This window comes from Phycomyces blakesleeanus (genome assembly GCF_001638985.1).
Source record: "Phycomyces blakesleeanus NRRL 1555(-) unplaced genomic scaffold PHYBLscaffold_28, whole genome shotgun sequence".
In the NCBI taxonomy this organism is placed as follows: Eukaryota; Fungi; Mucoromycota; class Mucoromycetes; order Mucorales; family Phycomycetaceae; genus Phycomyces; species Phycomyces blakesleeanus.
This window is the reverse complement of record NW_017265161.1, coordinates 187,823-208,240: the sequence shown is the minus strand read 5'-3', so window position 1 is coordinate 208,240 and position 20,418 is coordinate 187,823. Positions and strand designations below refer to the sequence as shown.

The 20,418-nt window shown below is 36.8% G+C and overlaps 8 protein-coding genes across 8 annotated transcripts; 4 read left to right on the top strand and 4 right to left on the bottom strand.

Moving 5' to 3' along the window:
* Nucleotides 1–535: 535 nt before the first annotated feature.
* On the top strand, nucleotides 536–1,437 carry PHYBLDRAFT_151165 (Homeodomain-like DNA binding domain-containing transcription factor; the record flags this gene model as incomplete). The annotated part of the gene is made up of 2 exons (XM_018432618.1): nucleotides 536–898; nucleotides 1,021–1,437. The coding sequence occupies 2 exons, from the start codon at nucleotides 536–538 to the stop codon at nucleotides 1,435–1,437; spliced, it is 780 nt and encodes a 259-aa protein (XP_018285689.1).
* A 5,166-nt stretch (nucleotides 1,438–6,603) lies between these two features.
* Nucleotides 6,604–6,841, top strand: PHYBLDRAFT_151164 (hypothetical protein; the record flags this gene model as incomplete). Its single annotated transcript, XM_018432617.1, has 2 exons — nucleotides 6,604–6,621; nucleotides 6,686–6,841. 2 exons carry the CDS (start codon nucleotides 6,604–6,606, stop codon nucleotides 6,839–6,841), a joined length of 174 nt encoding a protein of 57 aa, XP_018285688.1.
* Nucleotides 6,842–7,184: 343 nt separating this feature from the next.
* PHYBLDRAFT_173975 (hypothetical protein) lies at nucleotides 7,185–10,316 on the bottom strand (the record flags this gene model as incomplete). The annotated part of the gene is made up of 2 exons (XM_018437159.1): nucleotides 7,185–8,125; nucleotides 9,044–10,316. The coding sequence occupies 2 exons, from the start codon at nucleotides 10,314–10,316 to the stop codon at nucleotides 7,185–7,187; spliced, it is 2,214 nt and encodes a 737-aa protein (XP_018285687.1).
* A 306-nt stretch (nucleotides 10,317–10,622) lies between these two features.
* Nucleotides 10,623–11,389, bottom strand: PHYBLDRAFT_74027 (hypothetical protein; the record flags this gene model as incomplete). The annotated part of the gene is made up of 2 exons (XM_018442965.1): nucleotides 10,623–11,021; nucleotides 11,136–11,389. Coding segments are annotated over 2 exons (653 nt in total), but the record flags the coding sequence as incomplete, so codon positions are not given.
* A 598-nt stretch (nucleotides 11,390–11,987) lies between these two features.
* PHYBLDRAFT_173973 (hypothetical protein) lies at nucleotides 11,988–14,615 on the bottom strand (the record flags this gene model as incomplete). Its single annotated transcript, XM_018437158.1, has 3 exons — nucleotides 11,988–12,905; nucleotides 13,802–13,828; nucleotides 13,872–14,615. 3 exons carry the CDS (start codon nucleotides 14,613–14,615, stop codon nucleotides 11,988–11,990), a joined length of 1,689 nt encoding a protein of 562 aa, XP_018285685.1.
* Nucleotides 14,616–16,465: 1,850 nt separating this feature from the next.
* Nucleotides 16,466–17,177, top strand: PHYBLDRAFT_160339 (hypothetical protein; the record flags this gene model as incomplete). The annotated part of the gene is made up of 1 exon (XM_018434166.1): nucleotides 16,466–17,177. A coding segment is annotated over exon 1 (240 nt), but the record flags the coding sequence as incomplete, so codon positions are not given.
* Nucleotides 17,178–17,784: 607 nt separating this feature from the next.
* On the top strand, nucleotides 17,785–18,033 carry PHYBLDRAFT_160337 (hypothetical protein; the record flags this gene model as incomplete). The annotated part of the gene is made up of 1 exon (XM_018434165.1): nucleotides 17,785–18,033. The coding sequence occupies one exon, from the start codon at nucleotides 17,785–17,787 to the stop codon at nucleotides 18,031–18,033; it is 249 nt and encodes an 82-aa protein (XP_018285683.1).
* Nucleotides 18,034–18,766: 733 nt separating this feature from the next.
* Nucleotides 18,767–20,000, bottom strand: PHYBLDRAFT_173971 (hypothetical protein; the record flags this gene model as incomplete). Its single annotated transcript, XM_018437157.1, has 5 exons — nucleotides 18,767–18,925; nucleotides 18,986–19,186; nucleotides 19,256–19,522; nucleotides 19,581–19,860; nucleotides 19,936–20,000. The coding sequence occupies 5 exons, from the start codon at nucleotides 19,998–20,000 to the stop codon at nucleotides 18,767–18,769; spliced, it is 972 nt and encodes a 323-aa protein (XP_018285682.1).
* Between the last annotated feature and the right edge of the window lie 418 nt (nucleotides 20,001–20,418).

Sequence of the window (20,418 nt, the reverse complement as noted above, 5' to 3'; positions counted from 1 at the left end):
TTCATGTTCAAATACTTTGGTTTTAACTCAGAGGAGTATATAGGTTGGGTGCACAAGCTTATATCTTCATTTAGAAATTTATATTCATCCAGCTTGTTTCTTTTGCATTATTATATATATATCACTCACAATTTATTATAATTCTGGTTTTTTATAATATGCTTAGAAAACCAGACTCCGCTAAGAAAGAATTCATTCTTTTCCATGTATCTTTTGCAATTCTTATTATTTTAACATACTTCTTGAACACACTAAGACGTCTGTTAAAGAAGTACAATATACTATAATTTTAGCTATAATTATGGTGTTGATAAAAAGGTATATCAAGTTATTCTGAAAATTGAGAGTTCGATTTTTTTCAGTAGGGGGCAAAAAATTAAAGAAGTTGTTTTTTTTTTATGCATATGTTATTTATTTCAACTATATGCATACGTAATACCTTTTGGTACTGCATTATATCTGTGTAACTTATATAGATATCAGGCAAGTATATTCAGATCTTTGCTTTGTTTTTCTCTTTAATTTTCAAATCAACATGGCTCAAATTTTGCAAGCAAAATCTCTTTCTATCGAAGCTCACCTTAGACAGGGCATGTCTGCAGCCAAAGTGGCAGCAATTGTTGGGGTATCTGATACCATGGTCAAAAGACATAGACGAAAATTGGAGATTCCTGCCTTTGAGGGCAAGGGTAGACCTGCCCAAATTAATGCAACACTTGCCCGCCGTATTGTTTGTGCCTTTAAGAATGAGGAATTCTTGACAACAATGGAGGCAGCAGGACAACTGTGCAGTAAGGGATTCACTGTACAGCCTCCAGCAATAAGAACATTGTTGAAGACATCCAGCTTCACCTGTGAACAGGAGCAACCTCTGAAGGTGAAATCAAACCCGCCATTTGTAAGAAGCTCATGGCATTTTCCAGAAACTACATCAATTATACAGTAGAAGACTGGAAGTTGGTAATCTTCTCAGATGAGTTCAAGATCAATCACTTTGAATGTGATGGAAAGAGGTGAAAGTGGAGACTTAAGAAGGCAGTCACCAAAAAAACCAAGAATGCTTCTCCACCTGTCTGTACTGGAGTACACATCATGGTATGGAAATGTTTTTCATCCAAAGGACACGGAAAGATAGTGAAGATCGTGCAGAACATGGACAGCCCAAAATACGTGGCTGTTCTTCAGCAAGACCTTCTGAAAACATTGGAGGAGCAAAATCTGAGCAAGTCAGAAATCGAGTTTTTGCACAATAATGCAAAATCCCACACAGCAGCCAATACAAAGAAGTGGTTGAAGAAAGAGGGGATTGAGGTCATTAACTTTCTACCATATTTGTCTTATCTCGATCTCATTGAAAACCTTTGGGCATACAGTAAGAACAAGCTGTACAAGTATAAGAAGGCTGTCAAGTCTATGAGAGAGCTGCGGGCCCTGTGAAGTTTTATAGTGTTGTAAATGAGTATTGACTACTGCTGTAATTGAGAATAAGTCTGAAGGAAATAATATAAGGCCTCAGCTATTCCAGTCAAAGGTGTCTACCGATTACTTTATTATTTAACACACAGATTTAGCATGCATGATAGTGATTATATTTCATATGATGATATCACCATAATATGGGATACATCAGTGGATTATTATAAGCATAATTATAACTCATAAACACATTTACTTTCGATGTTAATACTTCATTGGGACTACACACATTTATATAATTAATCATACATTAATTATCCCAAGATCACGTTGCTCTGATTAAGGCTCAGATAGGATCGATTACCTGACCCCAGTCATATAATTTTCCCAATCCAAAACAATATAAATAGCAGTAGTAGTTCAGTGTAGGAACCTGGTAAAACTTTGATACAAAATCTTTCTCAATAAACAAAACCTACACAAGTTCTCACGAATCTTTGTTCTTAATTTCAAATCTTCAATTCTTCCTCTTAAAAACTTCTTCAACTTCAACCACCACAACATATAGAATAAAATCAACAGTAAAAAGATTGAGACGTATATAAGAATACTTTGAGACTGTATATAGGTTGTCTTTATTAAAGAATACAAAGTTGTCCTTTTTATATCAAAACACGATCTGCTTTGTCAGTCACATCTTAATTTCTTAAGTCTGAGTTCATTTAGATATTAGAGAGCTGGTACTGCTATGTTTATAATTTAATCTAATTGCAGTGTCCTCATATTAACTCAATGCTTACTGAGCTGTCATAATTACAGTACTTACTGTAATTAATTATTGGTCTTATTGATTTACCATAAGTAAAATAAATAAATTATTCATTTGTTCTTGTAATGATAGCTGTTTTACTATAATAATAGGAATATGTTCTTAGATGTAATAAATCCAACAACCAAGTGTCTGGATCACCACAGGCCCGCTTCCAAAAAGAGTGGGATAGTATTCTGGAAGAGATCTGCCAGAATCTTGTGGCATCAATGCAAAGCAGAATGCATTGATGCATTTTGAAGAAAGAGCACCTTATAAATAAAAAATAAAAAAAAATTGCCCCCTACTGAAGAAAATCGGACTCTCAATTTTTCAGAATAACTTGATATAACTTTTTATCAACATCATATTTATAGCTAAAATTATAGTATATTGTACTTCTTTAACTGACGTCTTAGTGTGTTTAAAAAGTATTTTAAAATAATAAGAATTGCAGAAGATACATGGAAAAGAATAAATCTTTTCTTAGTGGAGTCCAGTTTTCTAAGTGCACTATAATTCAGAAAGATGTTTTCTTTCTTTTTTTCTTTTATCTTTTTTTTATATATTTTTAACACTTGTTACCCAGTAAGTTTATTCTATTATTTTATTATTTTTACTTATGATCTAGTTTACTTACTTATTTCCCCTTGTATGACCATTCAATCTATATGTGTTCATCTATATATAATATCTAATTCGAAACATGTTATGATCTTATATACTCACACATTGTTGTTTTTTATTTCTTTTACACAAAGCTTTAATATACTAGACATAGTATCTATTCAATTCTCTTGGCAATGATATTCTCATGAAATTTGACAGTACGTGTTTATTAAAGTTTTGCACCTTCTATATTTTAATTATTATCTTGTGTTTGATGCTATTATATTTCTTTAACAGAATTTATCCAATCAGTCTATACTATTTTATTATATAAAAAACAGTGTTTAGTAAGTCTATTATGTGTCAATTGCTTGTATACTTATCTTAAATGCATTGTTAATCATAGTATTTCATAATAATAGTTTGTACAGCAAGGATTATATTATTTTTAGATCAGTAAGTTCTTTTCAAGATATTTTCATATAACAATTACATCAAAATGATATTAGCTTGCACATTTTCTTCTGTTTAAAAATTGTTTTCTCAATTTTTTTGTTACATGGCTTTAAAAGCTTGTTATATCTTCATGTAAGCACTAGTATAATAGCTTAAATCAAAGATCAATTAGCAGCATATGCTTAGAAGCATTAATGGATTTAATAGTTTTATAAACAACTATTATACAATCACCATGTTTTTCAAAAAAAAAGTTTCTTTTTCAATCATCCAAAATAAACAAATAAAACCAATTTTTCAACCAAACCAATACAAAAAAAAATTTTAAAATGTATGCTCTCCCACATATTATACATCATAAAGTATACTATCCCACAAATTTTTATTATAAAACTAGAGTTAAATATACAGTGAAAAATGGGGAAAGTATGTCGGTTAAAGAAGTATTTATGTCTGTATTAAAAAGAATACTCTCCCACAGATTATAAGTTTTAAAGTGTACTTTCCCACATATATCAATTATAAAACAGCAAATAATTATATAACAAAATATAGGAAAGTATATATGTTAAAGCAGTATCCATGTCCACTCCTTTTTATAAATTAAATACAGATTCAAAATGGAATATAATACTCATATAATTCAAATGCACAACACAAACCTGTGCAGCATATATTCAAATAATGTTAGCAGACTGAAGAACAATATTGCTATCCACCAGAATAATACTTTCTCTATGATTCTAAGCTTCTTTCTACTTGTTACAAGTATACTAAGTATTTAGGGGGTAACTATGATAGAATCATGTTGAAATCCATGCTTTCAATCTGATATTTGCTTTTTTTCTACTTGATGAAATCATATAATTTTTTCAGTGCACATTGTAGAAGAGGAATGTTACTAGCATGGGTGACCATGATTTCGAAGGAGTACAATGTGAACAAATATGTTAACAAGGGAAAAAGAAAATGTATTGTGTGTAGAAAGAACAGGGAACAGAAACAAGATTTTTTCTGTGTATAGAAAAATCTTCTCTTACTACTGAGGGCACAGTATCACATCAACAAACTATTGACGTCACCCTCTCATAACTAAGACAACATGTCACAACAAACTACTGAACAAACTTATCAAGCAGACTGACCTTCCAGTACTGGACACCATGACATGATCAAAAGCTGTACCTGTCCATAACACACATGACATAACGACACATGTGGTACTTGTATTTGTGATAAATGTTGACAGGTGATATGTTATCACTGTTTTTGAGGTTTGTATGAGTTTATAGATGTGAAATAATCTCTCTTTTCTACAAGAGAGGGAAAGACAAACTCAAAAGAAAAAGTAGAATTAAAGATAATAAAATCAATAATAAAAAAATAAGAGAAAAACAGTACTATTGATCAATCTTGATAGACTTGACTCAATATACTCAGATAATCAAATAAGTAAAATATCAACAGTATTAAGTATTAAGAGAACTTGTTGTCAAAAAATAAGATAAAGAAAAATCAATATTTATTAAATGCACATATTGTGATACTTGTAGCTTTGCAATTGGCTTGTTAAATAATTAAATAAATAAAATTATTGAAAAATCTAATAAAAAGTTGTATAATTGATAATCTATTAAATGTAATTTGTTCTTTATTATCATTAAGTACAAATAAAATAAAACAACTATTAAGTCATAATCATGAAGATAGTTATGCTTATAAAGAAAATGTTATAAAAATGATATTAATTCTAAGTTGATTTGTTCAGTTAAATATAGCAAAAAAATAAGATAAGATGTGTGATTGCATAACATTATTTTTGACAGAATGATGCTTTTTTCATTGTACTTATTGGTTTTTTGCTCTACAAATAGAAAAATTGATTTCTATCCAGCCTTGGCTGCCATCAGAAAACTAAAAATTATAGAATATAATTTTTCTAGAATTACAAAGAATTCTGCAATGTTACCGCACTGCCAGACAGCCAAAATTTTGTTAATAGTTGGCTATTTTTACAACAACCCCTGTCAATAATCAACTATGCCACAATAGCTCAGGTTAAAGATTATTTTTACTATATCATATAATGCTGGCAATCTATAGATCATATAGCTGTTATCAGAACATAATTGAGAAAGCTATTACATGAAGAGAAATGATAGGAGAAGAAATTATTGTTGACTATAAGTTAATTCTTTGACGAAGTCTTAAATAGGAAGAGAACATGCTTCATTAAGCCCATGACAGGCATCGTGAATTGCAGTCAGCAAAGGGCATCAATACCAGACAAAATCAGACAAGAATGGCAGCAAAACTCAATGGGACAGGAGACAGAAGAACCAATCGCTTGTGGAGACAGGAAGGACAGTAGGATGACGGCTGCACTCAGACATTGGTGTCTATGACGCGACACCATGACAGCAAGGGCAAAAGAGGGAACCAGGTGTACAGACCCAGATAAATGGGTAGCTTCTGGGAGTTGAACGCATGATCTTCCAATTGGGAGTACAACACTCTACCCACTGTACTAAGCAAGTGACGCGTGATGTGGTTATTTGTTGTGAATTATAACAGTACTACTTGGCAAATAAATGTAATGTAAATTACAAAATACAAGAATAAGAATACAAAAAGAATAGAAAAGAATGGGTAATTTGACAGGTAAGAATTGGTGACAGACTGGTAGAAAAAATAGAGAGAAGATAAAAATAGAAATTGTGACAACAACAAAGTTTGAGAAAGACAAAAAAGGGAAAACAGAGAAATAAAATATATCAAGATCGACAGACAACACTCCAAAGAACAAGAACACTGTGTATGAATGAAGAATAATGATAATAACGAACAAAAAATAAATAAGATCAAGGATGAAACGATGATTTTATTGATGGAAAAGGTTGTTCCTTTTATAAACAAAAATGTTTGCTTAAAATAATTTTTGAGGGAAAGAAAAGAGAGTCAAGTAAAACATTTTACTACATGTAACTAGTGTTGATAGTAGAAGTAGAATAGAAAAATATATAGAGGGTAAAATAAAAGTATAGTAAAAATATAATAATTGAATAAAGATAAAGTAAAAATATAGTGAGGTAGAATAGAAGCAAAGTAATAATATAATAATGATGTAGTAAAGTAAAAAATATAATAATAGTATAATAATAAAGTCTAATAAAAATGTAATAAAAAATAGTGTAAATAAATATCAGCAATAAAGAAGTGTATAAAATTAGAGGAAAGAGATATAATGTTTTTAGTGGGTGACAGGTGTTTCTAAGGTGAAGATGTAGATGGGTATTTTAATTTTAAGGAACAGAATGAAATTGGAGGTTTGGGTATAAGGGGTATTGGGAGCAATATTTCCCAAGAAACCTGGGGGGACCACTCCTGTCCCTCAAGACATGCCATTCGGTTGACTCACTGTCGATGTCAACGTCCATGAGTCCAGTACCACCCATCATGGCTCACAGCCGGACCAAACCACCGAAAAAACCCGCTGTCTGGTATCCATCACCAGAAACTGGCCAAACCGGAATTTGCCTACAACACACATAACAAAAGAGCAGTGCCGCAATAGCTCAGGTTAAAGATTATGTTTTATTAAAGAGATATATTGCTGGCGATCTATAGATCATATAGCATCTCAAGTACAAAAGAAAAAGCAAAAAAAGTCCAAAAGGATCACAAAAAGACAAAAAAATAGAAAGAGAAGAAAAGAACTAACACTAATAAGCTGAGAGTTGTACTCTACTCTCCACTTTGCAGCTGTGTAAAAATGTTGTAACAGTGAAAGAGAGGAGATAGAAGTGCAAGCAGGCAGCAGTTCATGCGTGAAAAGACAAAAAGAGAAAGCAAATTAGATAGAAAAGAAAAAAAGATAAGAAAAAGAAAACAAAAACTAGCTAAGTCCAACCCAAAGAGTACCAAAGTGAGTTTCATGAGTGTAGTCACCATCAGGGTTACAAAGCTTGTCAAAATGCCAGAGAATAGTAAGCAGTGCTACACAATAAGAGGGGCAAGGAGCCTGACTAGAACTTGAGAGAGCAGTAATGGCAACATCAATTGGATTACAGTTTTGATCAGATGGAATAGGAAGACAGGCCAACAAATGGGCAGGAACCAAAGAGCAGACAGCAAGATGACGACGTGAGGTATGGTCAGTACCACAAGGGCAATCCTTAGGAGTGCCAGGCAACCAACTCATTCTCCAGTGGACAAGGCGGCTACGTTCCACCCTAGTTGCAGGCAAGAACAGAATAGGGTCGACTTCCAAAAGAGGGTGGCATGCTAGAAACAAGACTTGGTTTGAAGACAATCGGAGCTGATCAGTTTTGAACTGTCGAAAGGTTTCGAAGTGATGTTTGAGAGCTTTGCCACTATGAACATTTAAATCAATAGGGATGCTTTGAAGGAGAGTATTATGACGAAGAGTGACAAGTGATGAAGACTGAGAGTGGTGACAGTGAAGAAGAGACAAAAGGCAGCCAGAGGGAAGGTAGTGAGCACGAATACAAAACTTTGTTATCAGCACATCAGCATGGAAACTCATACTAGGAAGGTTACATATATGTTTGAGCACAGTTGTAGATGAGGTTCGGTGCCCACCAATAATCATGCGCAAACATTTATCTTGGATTTTCTCAAGCTGGATAGTATCAGTTCTTTTCAGAGGGAGAATAGCCAATCCATATTCAAATTTTGGTCTGATAAAGGTCCTATACAGACGAGAGCTGAGAAGCAGAGAGAATCCAGACCAGCATGCTCCAACTGCATTCAGTGTTGCCATGGTTGCCAGGGCTCCAGAACGACGATGAGTGACAATAGAAGGCCCATGAATACCTTTATTGTGAAAGGGAACACCAAGATATATAAATTCCTCCACTGCAGGAAGAATCTCCTCATATAGAGATAGATCTGGATGGTTTGCAGAATGAGGAGGGTAAATGATAGCACATTTAGATGGACTCCAACGAAAACCAAGAGCAAATGAGTGCTGGGTGGCCAAATAGAGCATAGTCTGAACGTCACGAGCAGAACCAAATATTGCCACATCATGAGCAAAAAGAAGTGTATTTATTGGCGTTGATGAGACTGCGTGCTGGTAGCTATCCACACCTGAAGGAGCAAGAAGAGACTGATATGCATCCAATGAGGAGGGAGACGATGATGGTACATAGGTAGAAGTGCGGGGAGATGCAACTGTGTGGAGGAGAGCTGGCAGGGAGTTCATATAAATGGAGTAAAGATGAGAACTAAGAACTGAACCTTGAAGAACGCCTGTCTTGGGTGAAAATGAATGTAAGGTGAAATTTCCAAGAAGAACTGAGATAGACACATCATCAAACATATTGACCAAAAGTCCAAGGAGAGCAGGTCGTATGGATTGTCTGAAAAGGGCATCCCAAATTACATGTCGATCTACAGTGTCATATGCTGCTTTGATATCCAAGAAAGCAACTACTGGATAGTGGTGATGACGATGAAAATGAGCTTTTATCAGGTCATGCAGACAGAGAGCTTAATCAAGAGCACCACGGTGAGAACGAAATCCACCTTGGGCAACATCCAGAGGAGGAGAGAACTTATGCAACTCAGGAGCTATGCACGTCTCAAACAACTTGCGCACCACAGAAGTAAGGGAGATGGGACGGTAGTTCACAGCATTCTGAGGGTTACCCTTTTTAAATATAGGAAAGACTTGGGCTTGGTGCCAGAGAGAAGGAGTGTATGACCATTGCCAGCAGATGGTGAAAAGACAGGCAAGGAGAGGTGAAATGTGAGACCAAATGGGCTTTAGCATTTCTGCACGGATGTGGTCAGGACCCGGCACCTTGCAGTTAGGCATAAATTGCATGAAGGCCTCCACCACTGATGAGGTGAATGGGGAGTCAACAGACGCAAAAGACATGAGAGAGGTGTTGAGTGGTGGTGGTGAAGGTCGAATGTCAGGAAGAATATGTCCACTATAGACAGATGCAAGATGGTCACACATAACTGTTGCTGCGACTGCTGGGCCATCATCATGCTGAAATGTGTGTTGTGGTTGTCTGTGCCGTTTCAACTGTTTTATCTTAGATGTGGCCTTGTTGAAATCCGAGTTCATTGAGTGGCAAAAAGCATGCCAAGACAAATGCTTTGCTGTCTGAACTTGCTGACGAAACTCCTTGTGTGCATGCTGGTGCCGGCTCCACCAATTGATCTTGTCAATGCCACAAGCTCGACGCCATTGCTTGTAACAACCATCTTTATGGTCAGCTGCAGCTTGCAATTCAGGGGTCCAAAACGATTTCCAATGTGAGGGGCGAGGGGGGCGAGAACCAATTGAGCTACTAAGAGAGTCATAAATGAGTGCATTGAAAGAGTTAGTAAGAGCATCAATGGGTGGACATATAGTTGGTGGATTTTGAACAAGGTCTTGTAGTGTGGTGAGAAGGGAGGTGGATTTGGTGACAAAGGTGGTGACATATAATGATCTGACATCATCTTCATAAAGACGTGACAGATTCCAAGTTTGGCGCATAGGTGGAGGTGCTGGTGGTGAGTGTTGCAGGTCATAAGTAAAGGAAAGTGAGAGAAGTCGGTGATCAGAGCCTAAAGATAGTTTGGTTGCAATGTGTAAAGAAGGGTTGGCGAAGTTGGTGTTGGTGATAAAAAGGTCAATGATGCTGCTGATTTCAACTTTGTTACGAAAGGAAATGTATGTGGGTATGCATGGTAAGAGAACTCCATTGAGAACAGTTAAAGATCGTTCTTCAAGCCATTGCTCTAAAGCTACACCATGAGAGTTAGATGCATAGTCACCAGTTACTGAACCAAGGCGTACATTAAAATCTCCACATATAATGGTATCATCAGTTAAAGGAATGGCTGAGAGGATATCAAGAGCTTCATGAGTGGGCATAGAGAGTGGTAAGTAAAGGCATATAAGTCGAAGGGTACCAATCTTGACAGCAAGAGCATAGTTGTTGGGAATAGGTATTTGTGTGACAGCATAAGGACAGGAAGGAGAGACTAACAATGATACCCCCATTGATCCGCGGTAGTTGCCAGCAACAGGAGATCCATAGAGATGAAACTGAGACTATGAGGTTGGAAGATGGGCTGAGGATAAGAGCCATGTTTCAGTTATAAAAAGCATATGAAGAGATTGACAGTTGTTGAGCACGTCATTAATTGCACAAGGTTGAAGTCCATTAGTATTCCATAATCCTATTGAAAGGTCACTCATTCAATCATAGCAGTGAGAGCATCAAGGGCACGTTTTTTGTTTGGAGCATCACTAAAGTGCTCAGCTACTGGTCGGGCAGGAATTTCCTCAAGTCCAATCCATCCTGACTGGACAAAGAAGTGAGCAACTGGCAGAACCAAGTGAGAACGCAAAAACTTGAGAGCTTGGAGACAGCGGGCATTTTGGAGAACCAAAGCCTGGGTTTCAAGACCAGAGACAGACAAGTTGGCAAACTTGGGATCAGCAACATTTTTAGGATCAAGTGGATCAAAGTTGTTGACAAGAGAGACCTTAGCACTAGCTAATTGGGACTTAAATTCCTCAAGATACTGCACATAAACAAGAATTCCAATGACTCCACAAGCAGGAAAATTAATATCTAACAGGCGACCAGTGTCAACACTAAGAGTGCGGAGAGAGCGGTGCACTTCACTGTGCATAATACGACGTGAGCGAGGAATATAAACATATTCAAAACCATCAGGACCAGTTTTGTCAGAGAACAGTCTTTGAGAGGCAGCAACCCAGCGGGCAGAAGGAACTCAAGGTGTCTTGGCTAGCAGAATCAAGCTTGTTTTGGTGGCCCAAGTGGAGGCAGCAGTTCTAAGATCTGGAGTTGACTGGGGTGCAGGAAGAGAAGCAGAGCTGGGAACAGGACCAGTCACATTGTTTTGCAACAATTGAGATCGGAGATCGGCATTCTCCTGCCGGACATTAGCTAATTGAGCATGCAATTGGACATTTTCGGCAGCAAGAGATTCCAAATGTGCTGTACGTTCGTTAAGTGCCTTGAACTGTGACTGCATACTGGTTAAAAACGTCACAAGTTCGGCTGGCAGACTTTGCATGTAATTAGCAGACAACAATTGTGACATGTTTGGAGATGATCTTGAGATGGCAGCAATTGGCAGAGAAAAAGTGAAAATTGGTGATAAAATAGCAGGAATGATAGGAAAAATTTTTTTGACAATGGATGCGGTGGTGGGAAGGGTAGATGCGTCGTGTTTGACAATGGATGCAATGGTTGAAGCAATATTTTGGATGGATTGATGATAGAATTGTATGGATGCAAACTTTGAAAAACCCAAAATTTAAAAAAGTGAAGCTTACATGAAAGAGAAGTGCCGCAATAGCTCAGGTTAAAGATTATATTTTATTCAAGGAGATATTGCTGGCGATCTATAGATCATATAGCCTCCAAAGTACAAAAAGAAGATATAAAAAAGTCCCAAGGGATCACAAAAGTCAAAAAAAAGAGAGGGGAAAGAGAAGATCAAATCATACTATCTTCAATGGCTGAACCTGTTCTCCACTTTGCAGCTGTGAAAATAGTTGTAACAGTGAAAGGGAGGAAACAGAATTGCAGAACAAAGAACTTTTCAGACAGCAAAGAACAAAAGAGAAAGAAGAGAGATAAAGGGAGTAAAGAACAATGAAAAGTGGAGAGCTATGAAAGAAAAGAAAAATTCTAAATTATATCCAAAGAGCACCATGTTCAGTCTCATGTGAATAGTCACCATCAGAATTACATATAACATCCATGTGCCAGAGAATAGTCATCAGTGGTATCCAGTATGCAGGTCGCAGTTCTTGAGATGACAAAGGCAAGGATGTGATGGCAAAATCAATTCTGTGTATCTGGTCATGGTCAGGTTGAGGCAACTGTTCAAATAGTGTTGCAGGAACAAGTGGGCAATTCAACAAATGGTGGCGTGAGGTGTGATCAGATCCACAAGGACATTCCTTTGGTTTGCCTGGCAACCATCCCATTCTCCAACGAATCAAACGGCCACGTTCCACACGTGAGGCTAGCAGAAACAAAATTGGATCAGCTCCAAGAACTGGGCGGCATGCTTGAATGAGAACTTGTGTATTGGACTGGAGAAAGGTTGTAAATCCAGCTTCTCTAATGCTTTCAAAATGGTTTTTTACTGCACTAGGGCTTTGGAGTTTGAGTGTTGGAGGGAGATGTGACAGAAGGTTGGTTTTTCCCAAGGAGACAAGTGAAGAATAGATGGTATGATGATGGTGTAAAAGAGACAAAAGGCACTGGGCAGGCAGAAAGCGTGATCTGATACAAAATTTGGCTATAAGAACATCTGCACGAAACTTCATACTTGGCAGATTGCAGATGTGCTTCAACACAATTGTAGAGGACGTGGCATGCCCCCCAACAATCATGTGAAGACACTTATCTTGAATGGACTCCAGAACTTTAATATCTTGCTTCAGCAGAGTGGAAATAGCCAAATCATATTCAAACTTTGGGCGAACAAAAGTTTTATACAGTTGTGAGCTGAGTAGCAGAGAAAAACCAGAACGACAAGCTCCAACAGAGTTTAGTGTTGCCATTGTAGCAAGTGTACCAGAACGTCTATGAGTGGCAATGGACTTGGAAGAAATACCCTTATTGGCAAAAGGAACACCCAGATAAATAAACAGGTCAGTGGCAGGGAGAACTTGACCATATAAAAGAAGTGGAACTGGCGAGCTTGCACGTGTTTTGGGATATATAACTTCACATTTGATGGAGCTCCATCGATATCCAAGAGTAAGAGAGTAGTCTGCAGCAAGGTCTAGCATGGCCTGAACGTCTGAAAGGGAACCAAAAATAGCTACATCGTCGGCAAAGAGCAGAGAATTGATGGGTGTTGAGAAATGAATATGTCCAAAGCCATCCACACCTGAAGGAGCAAGAAGAGCATTATATGCATCCAATGAGGTAGGAGAGGGTGATGGAACATGGGTTGTAGTTTGTGAGTGAGCAACTGTGCGGAGCAATGGGGGCAGGGAGTTGATATATATTGAATACAGATGTGGACTGAGGACAGAACCTTGGAGAACCCCAGTGGCAGGTGAGAACGAGTGTGAAGAAAAATTATCCAGAAGGACAGAGATAGAGACATTGTCAAACATGTTAACTAAGAGGCCCAAAAGAGCCGGCAGAGTGCCACGTTGTTGTAAAGCATGCCAGATGATTCGTCGATCTACTGTATCATAGGCAGCCTTGATATTTAGAAATGCAACAACAGGGTAGTGCTTATGATGGTGATAATAGGCTTTTATCAGATCATGGAGACAGAGAGCTTGATCCAAAGCACCATGGTGAGGACGAAAACCACCTTGAGCCACATCCAAAGGAGGAGAGTGCTTGTGCAACTGAGGGGCTATACACATCTCAAAAAGCTTATGCAGTACAGAGGTCAAGGAGATTGGTCGGTAGTTTGCCGGGTCAGTTGGACTACCCTTCTTGAAGATTGGGAAGACCTGGGCTTGGTGCCACAAACTTGGAACATATGACCATTGCCAGCAAACTGTAAATAATAAAGTAAGAATGGGTGAGACATGTGTTTTTACAGGTTTTAGCATTTCAGCTCTGATATGGTCTGGTCCTGGTGCCTTGTGGTTAGGCATAAATTGCATGAATTCCTCTACAATTGGTGAGGTAAAGGGAGAGTCATCAGAGGCAAAAGGCACACTGTTACAAGTGGTCATTGGTGCAGGTGGTCGGGTTGCTGGAAGTATATGTCCACTATATACTGTTGCCAAATAGTCACACGTTGTTGCTGCTGCTACTGCTGGTCTATCATCATGCTGGAAAGTATGTTGTGGCTGTCTACGGCGTTTTAACTGCTTTATCTTTGATGTTGCTTTGCTGAAGTCACGTTCCATAGACTGACAAAAGACATGCCAAGACTGATGTTTTGCTTGCTGAACCTGAGATCGGAATTCGGCCTGTGCATGCTTGTGTTTAGTCCACCAAACAACTTTGTCAATACCTATTGCTAGACGCCATTTTTTGTAACATTGGTTATGACGATCTGCTGCTGTTTGCAAAGCTACATTCCAGAAGAATTTCCAATGATTTGGGCGAGAGGGTCGATGTCCAATTGAGCTATTTAATGAGTCATAAATGAGTGAATTGAACTCATCAGTGATAGCATCAATGTTGGGTCTAGTGAGTGGCGGATTCTGTACAATGACTTGCAAGGTGGAAAGTAGGGAGGTCGAGTTTTGATTGAAGGTATGAGCATAAAGAGCATGGACATCAGGTTCATTGAGGCGTGAGAGGTTCCATGTCTTGTGTAATGGTGGTGGCATATTAGTAGAGTGCTGTAGATCATAGGTAAAGGAAAGTGATAAAAGGCGATGATCTGATCCAAGGGACAAGTCAGTATACTGCAAAAGACCGCTGATTTTAGTTCCTGAAAACCTGCAAAAATTTTACTACAATTTTCGATTTTTAATTTTTTTAAATAATTTCTATTTTTTTCTGTTGTGATTTCAGATCGCTCTTTTTTAGCTGTAAAGTCACACTACCATCATTTTTTTGGCCATAAAATTACAAAATTGGGTTTTTTTATATTATACACTTCTTTGATATAATTCTAAATTACATTGAAAAAACACTTATACAAAAGTTAATATAAAATTTAATAAAAATTATATATATTCTTAAGGTTTCACTTTTTCTATTTCAAAATAAATCATTTAAATATTTTTTATGTATTATAAATGTGAATATAAAAACAAATATTTAATCCATATATTTCAAGGGAATGAGACAAAAGGTTGTGATTTCATTTTTACTGTGGCAATATTTTTGCGTGATTTTTCCCTTTGATATATGGAACTAAAATATCAGATTTTTTTATTTCACATGTTGTGAGAGGCGAATGTTCCATTTTTGGATTATTTTTTGTCATGATCGAATCATCGTCATATCAAATATTATAATTCTAAAAAAAGACTTTTAAAAAAAATTGCGTACACTTTTAGTAATATACGCAGTATTTGACTTGGTTAATGACTTAACGATATATGAGTATAATTATGATGATATGTGCGGTAGATGTATCAAGGAATTACTTGGCATACTATAGTCATGGCATGGAGCAGTATTTTATCTATTTATAATTTTTTTTTGGTATATAAAGACCTTGATCAAGATCTCTTAAAATCTATATAATTTTTTTTATAATTTAAAACAATCGACATGTCCAATAATCAAAAGAAAGACAGTTATGTTATCTGCAAATGTCCAGACTGTACAAAGTTGGATAGCTGTGGAAAGAAACAGAAAAGACAAAATGCACAACGACACTATGAGAAACATATAGTGCCTGTTGCCAAATACGATGCAATGGGTAAATAACAAGAATAACTCGAGCTGTACATGCAAAATTAATATAAATTAATTCATAAAATAGATGTTTCTGAAGAACATTTTGACGACATGGAAGTAGATAGTATTGACAGTGACAATGACAATGATTATGATTACGAGAACGAAGGCGAAGGCGAATATGAAGACGAAAATGAAGAACAAAACATTGAATTTGATCAAGAAGGTAAGAAAATAAAATAAAATAAATGAACAAAATAATAATTGAAACTGATATATATTTTTTTTATTTTTTATTTTTTATATGATTATAATTGTAATTATATTTTTATTTCTACATCTTTACAACAATTATTCCTTTCCAGTTGACTTACCTTTGTCCCAAGAAGAGTCCATCTTTACTGCCGAAGATACAATTACAGGAGCATTTGTGGTTGATGGCGATGAGATTGAAGAAGGCAATACCGGTTTTGATTTTGAACAAGAAGAAAACTTTGATGAGACCAGTGGGACCTCGATAGTAGAATCAGGTATGAATTAATACGGTATAGACAATTAATCAATATATTAATTTAAACTAACTTAACCTTTGTCTTCATAGTTCGTCCTTCGTCTTTTGATAACATGCCCTTGTATATCCGCTTTGTTGCAGTATTCATTGTCATATTTCACTTGATCTTTTTGGTGGAAAGCGGTGAATCGATTCTCATTGAATTTTGTAATACTCTACTGTCTCTCTGTGATATGTCTGGCGCCCTTCCACTGACGATCAATAGCTTGAAGCATAAGACAGGATTTAACATGGCAACAGACGGAATGACAGTATACATTGCATGCTCACAATGTCATTCGATTTATCCTCCGGAAACAAGTCAAAGAGTCTGTACATTTAAGAAATTCTCTCAATCCGCCATTTGCAACAACAATCTCTTTAAAGTGTCAACCGGAAATCGTTCTCTTCCAGCAATGGCATATCCATTCAACTCTCTGAAGTACGCCTTGCAACAAAAATTCTCCAAGCCAGATTTCGTGTCCAAGATCAATTTGTGGAGAAGTCGTCAAATAATTGAAAACACCAAACTTGACATTTTCGATGGTGCAGTTTGGAGTGATATTAAAGACATCAATGGCAGACGGTTTGTTGATGATAGCCGATCTTTAATGTTGACTCTGAATATCGATTGGTTTCAGCCATTTGATGGACGAACACATTCCAGTGGTGCGATATATCTCTCTATCAACAATCTCCCACGGAGTGAACGCCTTAAGTCTGAAAATGTCATTCTTGTTGGTATGATGCCTGGGCCGAAGGAAGCAAGCACTGACAGCATGAATCATTACTTGAAGCCACTCGTTGACGAATTGTTGGAGATGTACATTGGTGTAGAAATGACAGACTCACAAAATAGAAAGATTGTTGTTCGTGCTGCATTGATGTGTGTTGCCTGTGATATCCCTGCCGCTCGCAAAACCTCTGGATTTACTGGCCACATGAGCACATGCGCCTGTCACAAATGTCAACGACAATTCACGACTATAAAGAAGACCAGCAAGCTTGACTACTCTGGATTCAAGTATAGCAATTGGGTGAGATGCACGAAGACAATGAATCTGGAACACGCTGTCAGCTGGGCAAATGCATTGAACAATACTGAGCGAACACGCCTAGAAAAAGAAAACAGCACTCGGTGGTCAGAGCTTCATCGGTTATCTTACTTTGACCCAGTCCGCTTTACAGTTATAGACCCGATGCATAACCTCTATCTTGGAACTGCAAAGCGAATGATTCAGATATGGCGCGAGTGTAATTACATCAATGAAAAGAATCAGTTAACTATGCAAGAGCTTGCCAATGGTATTGTTGTACCTTGTGGATATGCGCGTATAACAAAGAAGATTGCTGATGGGTTTTCGTTCATGAAAGCTGACAAGTGGAAGTCGTGGTGCGTCATATACTCTCCATTTGTTCTGAAGCATGTGCTCCCAGCCAAGAATCTCGAAAACTGGATTTTGTTTGTTGACGCATGCCGCTTACTCACAAAACCTTCGATCAATGACAAAGAAATAGACGAAGCCCACAGTAAACTCCAATTGTTTTGTACAAGATTTCAGACACTGTATGGAAAATCGGCCGTGACACCGAATATGCATCTACATCTTCATCTTGGCGAGTGTGTTCATGACTTTGGGCCAATTTATGCTTTCTGGTTATTCAATTTCGAGAGATACAATGGTTTGTTGAAGAATATCGAAACAAATCAAAAAGGCGGCTTCGAATCAACAATGATGAAGAGATTTTTGGAGAGAACATACATTGGCAGCTTCATACAATCTTTCGTCAACCATCTTCCCCAGTTCGCAATTGACTTTCTGCATCGCATTTCAAATAGTTAAGATCAATTAGCAGCATTGCATCCATCTTCTACTGCCAGTACCTTTTCTCTGTCTGACTTTGTTGAATATTCGTTAAACCCTCGTCATTCTGCTTTGGGTTGTGAGCCGTTGCCCCCTTCAGTGTTTCCGATTAAACTCAACCAAAGGATTACAATGTGCAAGGGACATTATGAATGTTTACTGGAGTTTTACAGACACGCGTATGGCAGTCACGATCTTTTTGGCCATTATTCAAACTGCGAGTCTAACCAGATTTTTGTCAATAACCGAATTGAGAAAATGAAACGGATATCTCTTCTTGGACAGGAATACTCTTCTGGATCTTATTTCCGCGCCTATTATCTTGAGAATAACAGTGAAGATAAAGCAGCGTTTCCTGGCCGTATACTGTATTTATTTCAACATTTGATAACCATCAACGAAACTGTCATCACCCATACTTTTGCGTTTGTTGAGTGGTACTCTAGTTATTCTTCGGGGAGTTACCAGCCAATGTTAAATGAAGGCATTGAGCTCTGGAATGAACCTTCTTCTGTACTTAATTATGAATGTATTATTCCAGTACATCGTTTATATTCACCAATCGCAATTGCTAAATATAAGTTTACTATAACTAGTGAATTTAAACGTTTAGCAATCCCTTTACCCCAAAAAATAGAAGCTTAAATAATATTAATAAAATACCACTTTGCACTCTTTTATCAATTTATTAGAAAATGTTTGATTTATTGTCTTATTGTTTCTTTGACCATGATGGCAGCTTGTTTGCCTTGGTCTTACTAAGCTGCTTATCTCTTATTCCTTTAAATTTATGCTCGAATGGACAGGTATTATTTTTCTTATCATGAGCTGCCTCATAATCCGCATCAAGTTCATCAACGAACCTATCTCCCTATATGTCAATGTAAGTATTATTACACACCATCCAAAAAAATAGTTTTTTGTACTATACCTCTTCGCTTCTCCAGCTTGGGCGGAATCTCCAAAAAAAACTCTTTTCTGAGGACGAATCCTGTTCCTCTTCTTCTCTTTCGTCATCACTCTCAAGGTCTGACATGTAATCAGCATGGAGAATACTGTCAACATTCTCTCCAAAGCTGTTCACAAAGTGTGTCCGATTGGCTTTCAAGGCAGATTGTCTTCTTTCACACGACTATATATAAATATATAATATTTCTAATTTAATATCACATCTAGTATATTGTGTGCATGTGTTTTTTACCTTTACACGTCGCTGACGAAGACAGGCCCGTCGATTCTCTTCCTGCTTCTTTTCTCCTGTTTTTTTTTCTTGCAACTTTCTGTTGCCAATGTGCCGCACAATCCTAGTTCGAAGAGTTGGCAAGTCCACCTTTTTTCCCTCTTTTTGACGACGAAGGTAATTGGTAACAGACTTCAGAACGAGTCTGTTTCCCTCACTGTTTTTATTTTCATTAGTATTGTATTGGTCATACAATTTCTCTTCACTCAAATAATCGCGCAACAATTGCTATAATATAAATGTATATTAAATTCTATCTACATAAAAACATATTATGATTACTTACATCCAATGTTGGTTGACGTCCAGGCGACATGTCTTGCTCAACTGCATTACTAGCAGTGGCTTCGGCTTTCTCAGAAGATGTGTTCTTCAAAACAGTGTTTAAGACAACATTCATGGTATCAAGTTTCTCGTACACATCATGGATGTTACGAGTTCTACCCGACGAATCACCTTCAAGATTCAACCGAGCTCTCTTTGGTGCTAGTGGTCTTTGATTGCTCACTGTTCCCTGTGAGTGTTGCAACATTATCGTTCTTATATCATTGGTATTTCTTGGTGGGCTTTTTTTTTATTTTTATAAAAAACGAAAATAAAATTAATATAAGAAAATTGAAGACTGCCTGGTTTTAATCTACCTTCCCACAGAAGGTTCTTCACCAAAAGCATTGTTAACTGAATTGTTATTGAGATTTCTTGACATTGTGAATAATAAGAATAGCTTGTTTTTTTTTAAATCCAAAGGGTCTATTTATATTATGTTTAATTTGGGCTTTAAGTTTTATTCTTTCTCAGAGAACACCATGATCTATTACGTAACAAGAACAGCTTTGAATGTTTCCACTCTTGTTGTGAGTATTTTATGTGTTTCTTTAATTTAATTTTCAATCCATGTTTTATTCTTATATTATGTATTAGTATTTGAATAATATGATTTTATACTATACTCTGTTTTTCATATATATTAGCTGCTGGCATAGTGCAACTGCGTTTTCTTTCAATTCTAAGTTACAGACAAAAATTATTTTTTGATTTATTTATTTTTAAAAAAAAACCCCCGAATTCGTATTTAATAGAATAACCGCGCCCCTCTTTTTTATTTTCTCTTTCTTTAACCTGCT